At 34.6% G+C, this 6,642-nt stretch overlaps 1 protein-coding gene across 1 annotated transcript; it reads left to right on the top strand.

Moving 5' to 3' along the window:
- The first annotated feature begins 4,996 nt into the window (after positions 1-4,996).
- Positions 4,997-5,787, top strand: LOC148207599 (uncharacterized). The gene is made up of 2 exons (XM_088118399.1): positions 4,997-5,318; positions 5,642-5,787. Exons 1-2 carry the CDS (start codon positions 4,997-4,999, stop codon positions 5,785-5,787), a joined length of 468 nt encoding a protein of 155 aa, XP_087974525.1.
- Positions 5,788-6,642: the final 855 nt, after the last annotated feature.

Here is a 6,642-nt window from a genome sequence, read left to right as displayed (position 1 = left end):
TAACTTATTTTTAATAAAAATCAACTGTAACCTTAGGTCGAGATCCTATGTCTAGGTTACTCGAGCGGAATCTTTATGTCTAAAGTCTTTCTCTCAAAAGTTACATCATTTAAGTTGTGGAACTATATCAACCTTTTAAGAATTGATGTTTGGTTAAAACAACTTCAAATGATAAATGAAGTGAAAAACACTTTTTTGCCTCGCTGGATTTTTAAAGCTTTTGCTAATTATCTATAACCGGACTTTGGAAAGTAAATTTAGCTCATCATTTTAAAGGAAGAACAGAATTGAATGATGTTTTAAATAGAAGACATGACTGAAAGAAGAATAGAATAATAATAAACTAAAAATGGTGAAGTTGTAACCCGAATGACCCTTACCTGTACTCTTTCGAGATTTGGGGATTAATACTCAGTCAAGTCCACAAGATTGTGTGATTACAAACTTTGTAAAGAAAAAAAAATTGAGCTGAGATTAATAAACTTGCTGGAATTAATTTAAATGGAGTTCAAAACTTACCACTGAAAGGTAACAAGCTGAAAAGTAAGCATAAACTTGAAATAAACTAAGTTTTAAAATAACAAACAACTAAAGAACTAAAGAAAAACAAAATAGACTTAGAGCAAATAGTAGAAAGCTTGGAATGATCACACATGATGATTGAAGTGAAGGAAACTACTGAATTTATAGGGAGTTTTACGGTGGTTAAAGATTTGAGTTTTTCATGGAGAGTCATCTCTTCAAAAATTCTCCAACTTAATTTGTTATTGACTTGGCCTCTTTCTTTGCATGGAAGACACGTGGAGGGGTATGGAGAAAATGTCAAATACATTAAAACGTTTGTTTCTCATTAAGGGCATTCTCGGCATTGGACAAGGCGCCAAGAGCCTAGCTTGGTAATTTCCTGCACAAAATCGTAATTTTTGTTATAATTCAACTCTAAATATTGTTAAAATGTTCTATATGCATGTATAACCCAAGGTAAATCAGAGTCAAAGGTTTTGGCCTCTAACGTAAGCTTAAAACACTGTTTTTAAGTGTAAAATAATGGAAAACAACACCTAACTAGCTTCTTTTTACCGTTGTAAACAAGGGAAATCAGGTGCACACAACTACGGGTGGCTGGGAAAATATAACATGTTTAGAAATATATCTCCTACCACTTTGATTTAAACAAATGTGAACTCTTTCCCTCCAAGTAATCTTCTAATGGATGGGAAAATGTAGTCGTGGCTGACTTGTGCGGCCACGGGGGTCGTGTTGGGTGTGTTACCATAAACTGGTAGTTTGTATTTATGTTAAATCAAATTGATATTCAATAAAGTTATATTCAATCAATTTGTTGTTGAATTCATAGCATCGTATTGTCCAAATCCAATAAACTAAACATCCAAGGTTATTATCATGTAAACGGGACAGTAGATATACTGGGTATATATTTGATGTACCCCGATATACAAGTGGATAATGTCCTTGAAATAACTTAAAGGGTCTATAGTATATGGATAAGGCTGGCTACCTTATCCTGGCAACACTATGGATACGACTCGCTCTGTAGATGTTACAGATGACCCAATCCAAGTCATTCGTATAGAGACATGCGAGTGGAGGTATCCTATACAATGAGTTTGTATAAGACCGGACCACGAAATAGTCAATCTTTAGATATAACATCGTTAACTAATAGATTACTGTTTCATCGGATGACCAAGCAACTCATTCTCAATCCTGAGTGAGTTATGGACTCTTGCTTGTGAGGACACGAAAATATTCTATAGTGAGAAGAATGCAACTGCGGGTCTTTAGTGAAGTGGCCAGTAGTTAACTAATGTTGATTAATTCGGTCAATGAGTTTGACTGATTAATCTCGCATCGTTGGAGCTTATGATCTATAAATCCATTAGGTCCCCTTGCTAGCTCACAACGGGTAAAACGAGAATCAAGTATTTGGAAAAATTTGAAATGTTCAAATTGCTCAAGAAATTATATGTATGTATATTAATACATTATAGTATATGGTTAATTCTAAATTGAAACTATATATTATGAGAGAAATTATTTGAATGGGATTCAAAATAAAAATAAATATGAATAGGATTCATATTAAAACTATAGTTTAAAAATAATGTGCATGGGATGTACATTACAACTCTAGGTCATACGAGAAATGCTTTAAAATATGATTCTATTACGGTAATAAATAATTAAGTGTTAATTATTTATTTAATTAATATATATATAATTAATTAATTGTTAATTAGTAATTAATTAATAAGCTTAATTATTATTATTAATTATTATTATTAATTTAATTAATATTAATATTAAAATAAAATAAAACACTCATCTACTTAATTGCATGAGAGTGGGAGGGTTAGTTTTGACGTGGGGTAACTCTCACATCATTCCTATTTTTGTAGAATAGTTCTCAAAACAGGAAAAAGAACTTAAGTCTACCTCTGCATTCTCTCAAAATCAATCTCTCTTGATTCCCTTTTTGCTTCTAAATAAAAGCTCCCACAAGCGAGTTCTTATTCCCAAAGGATAGCTGGGAAGATCGATGGTGGTGTTGAACGGATTCATTGGAGAATATTTGAAGGTCTTCAAATGTAAGTTACTTTTTCCCCTATATTTTTCTTTGGTATTGTGGTTTTTGTTCCTAAAAATTAAAAAACAAGATCGTCGTTTCCGCTGCGGGATTAACGTCCCATCAATTGGTATCAGAGGGGTGTTTATGTTCTAAATTTTTTAGGATCAAAATCATACAAAATAGTGGATAATTCTGCATTTTCGGAATATGGGTTTTGCGGGTTGGATGTTTACGAATTTTGGCATATAGATAGCATTTTTCTTCATGATTTGTTCTTGTAAGGGCCCGTTGTTTTCTATATTTAATTTATTAATCGAGTCTGTAAGTCTGGGTCGCTCAAAAGCTGTTCGTGGCTTCGGATTTGACGAAATTTTGCAGAAAACGACGAAGAAGACGAAGCAAGCCACGTATATAGCGCCATGGCAATTTGCAGCAACCCCATTACACTGTGGAAGAACAGTAGACAGCACCACGGCGCTGCACTGTACCGCTGCGGTGCTGTCCCGGGTGTTTCTAACGTGCTGGTTCGGGGTTCGATGGCTGTTTCGGGCGTTTTTTTTTTTTATTACTTTTGTTGCTTTCTTAGGGTGTCAAAATGCGTTCCAACTTTGCTATTTCATTATTTTATGCATTTTGAATGTATATTTTAATTAAATGTATATTGCATAATGTATGACATATAGTTTTAAAATCTCACCATAGGATACATGCATCATATGTATATTTGATATATACTGTGTATGTAACCATATAGTTAAAATTGTTATAATGTATGGATGCGTGTTTTAATTTTCATAATTGATTAATATAAGTGTTATATTAATTAGATGAAAATAAAGTTGCATTAAGCATGACATTACTTGAGTTAATATAATTGTTATATTAATGTATATTGTCAATGCATGATTATAGGTTTAATTTCTTGAATTTTATAAGAGTTATAAAATTTTGGTATATAGAAATTAAAATCTATAATAAAGAATTGCATGGAAACATAAGGTCTAAGTTAATTAATTTAAAGGGGTTTAAAATTAATTAGACCTTAGGTCATATCTTCTAATATGATTAGGGGGTAGTCTTTTATTTTGTTTTTAACTTGGTTTGAAATGACATAATAAAAGACTAAATATAAAATATTGCTTATAAGGGAACCTTGTCTAAGGAAGGTTCTGTCTAGGTTGAGGTATTTAAGCTGACCGTAAGGGAACATCTCTACCTGAGAACAGACCTGAAGGTTGAATTAGTCAATATTTTATATGCATGCAATAATATCATGAGTTTCTTGAAACGTTTAATAAACTAATACATAAATGTAAAACTTCCAATATAAATAGTTATATTGAGCCGACTAAAAATTCACTCAGATAATTTCACTTAGCTGGAATTTACTTAATTAATATACCTTAGTCTTAGAATACTAAGTGGGAGCAAAAGAGAATGTGTAATATATCACGTATATTTTTTATCTACAAGGTATATATAACATATTTTTTTCTCTCTCGTTTCCCCTTAATGTTCACACTTTGAGTTTCATGCTCGGCCTCATGTCGCCCTGGGAGCAGCATCCCTACGGAGGGTGTTTGCATGGTTCAATATCGAGGTAAATGGAGATAATATTCATATTAAGTGGGAGAAGAACGTGTGACAACACATCCTACGGTCTCCACCATTAGTTTGTACCGTGAGATTACATACATGACCTGCTTGTCGTCCTGGTGCGATCATCCCTACGGAGGGTCCATTGTATGGAATCAAAACCAAGGCAAACTCCATAAATGGATAAAGGTCTCTTAGGTTTTGCTCCAATATTTTCCTTCTCTACGGCAGGATTATTGGAGCAGACCTCTGAGGTTTGAAAATGATGGATCACACTTACGAGGAGTTGTTAAGCTAGTTAGCAATTTCTTGACCAAATAAACGATGACTAAAGATTATAGGAATAAGAGTTATTCTGGTGTAAGATTTAGTTGAAAATGTTTCAATTCAGTGAAGGAGTAACTATCTGCCCTATGGTGGCTGTTGCTCTAAATCACTGAAGCGTCGTTGCAAAACAATTTTGTTAGAGTGCTTAATTACTTTTTCTAAAATTTGATTGGATTTAAAGGATAATGCATGAAACTAATATAGGTTTGTTTTTATTTTCAGCATGCCTACTTCTATAATTGCATTCTTTGCCGCGGAAAAACTTAATGGCGAGAACTACAAATAATGTAAATCGAACCTAAACACTATACTAGTGATAGATGATCTTAAGTTCGTCTTGCAAGAGGATTGTCCTCAAGCTCCTATGCCTAACGCCACTGTGGGAGTGCGCACCACCTATGACCGTGGATTAAGACTAATGACAAGGTCAAGGTCTACATCTTGGCGAGCATATCTGATGTGTTTGTAAAGAAACACGAGAACATGGTCACCGCCAAGGAGATCATGGACTTGCTGCAAAACATGTTTGGAGCACCATCCTCACAGGCTCAACATGAAGCCTTTAAGTTAATCTACAACTCGTACATGAAGAAGGGCTCATCAGTGCAAGAACACATTTTCAACCTGATGGTCCACTTCAATGTGGCAGAGACAAACGAGGCTGTTATAAACGAGCAGAGTCAGATCAGTTTCATTCTGAAATCTCTTCCGAAGAGTTTCCTACAATTTCGCAGCAATGCAGTGATGAATAAGTTGAAGTACACTCTTAACACGCTCTTAAACAGGCTGCAGACCTACCAGTCAGGTATGAACAATAAGGGACAATAAGCGGAGCAAACGTTGCCACCTCAAAAAGGTTCCACCGAGGTTCAACCTCTAGAATCAAGTTTGCGCCCTCTTCTTCCGGAAGTAAGACTTTTAAGAAGAAGAAAGCTGCTGACAAGGGGCCTAAACCTGACTTCGCTGCTGCAGTTACCAAGAAAGGCAAGGCCAAGGTTGTAGACAAAGAAAAATGTTTCCACTGCAACGTGGACGGACATTGGAAGCGCAATTACCCGAAATACCTGGCCGAGAAAAAGAAAGTCAACAAAGGTAAATATGATTTACTTATTTCGGAAACTTGTTTAGTGGAGAATGATTACTCTGCCTGGATACTTGATTCAGGAGCTGCTAACCATGTTTGTTTTTCATTTCAGAGAATTAGTTCCTTGAGGCAGCTTGAAGCCGGAAAGCTCAAGGTCGGAACGGGAGAGTCATCTCAACTGTGGCAGTAGGAGTGCTTAAGTTATTTTAGACAAGAAATCATATATTTTATTAGATAATGTATATGTTGTTCCTAAAATTAAGAGGACCTTGATTTCTATTTCTTGTCTATTAGAACAATTGTACTCTGTTTCATTTTCTTTGAATGAAGTATTCATTTCCAGAAATGGTGTTAACATTTGTTCTGCCAAGTTAGAAAAAAACTTGTATGTGCTAATACCAACCATAACTAAAGTAGTTTTAAATACTGAGTTATTTAAAAATGCTAAAACACGATCTAAAAGGCAAAAAAAATCTCCCAAAAAAATACCTATCTTTGGCAGTTAAGATTAGGTCACCATTAATCTCAATAGGATTGCTAGGTTGGTTAAGAATGACCTTCTAAGCGAGTTAGAAGACGATTATTTACCCCCATATGAATCTTGTCTTGAAGGCAATATGACTAAAATACCTTTCACTGGAAAAGGTTACCCTTAGACTTATACATTTTGACCTTTGTGGTCCGATGAATGTTAAAGCTCAAGAAGAGTATGAATACTTCATCTCTTTTATAGATGATTATTCAAGGTATCGTTATCTATACCTAATGCAACACAAGTCTGAAGCCCTTGAAAAGTTCAAGGAGTATAAGACCGAAGTTGAAAATCAATTAGGTAAAACCATTAAAACATTTCCATCTAATCAAGGTGGAGAGTATATGGACTTGAGATTCCAGGACTATATGATACAAAATGGAATCACGTCTCAACTCTCAGCCCCTGGTACACCTCAACAGAATGGTGTATCAGAAAGGAGAAACATAACCTTGTTGGACATGGTTCGATCAATGATTAACCATGCTTAGTTGTCTGGCTCATTTTGGGGTT

This window comes from Momordica charantia, unplaced genomic scaffold (genome assembly GCF_013281855.1).
Source record: "Momordica charantia cultivar OHB3-1 unplaced genomic scaffold, Mcharantia_2.0 BLBB01000127.1, whole genome shotgun sequence".
In the NCBI taxonomy this organism is placed as follows: Eukaryota; Viridiplantae; Streptophyta; class Magnoliopsida; order Cucurbitales; family Cucurbitaceae; genus Momordica; species Momordica charantia.
Note: the sequence above shows the minus strand (reverse complement) of the source record. Positions and strands in the feature narration are given on the sequence as shown.

Excerpts from the sequence above, each read along its gene's own strand:
- LOC148207599 (XM_088118399.1), top strand. The coding sequence starts at position 4,997 with ATGGTCACCGCCAAGGAGATCATGGACTTGCTGCAAAACATGTTTGGA. Across the intron at positions 5,319-5,641 it reads GCTGCAGACCTACCAGTCAG|TGGAGAATGATTACTCTGCC; the intron begins GTATGAACAATA and ends AAACTTGTTTAG.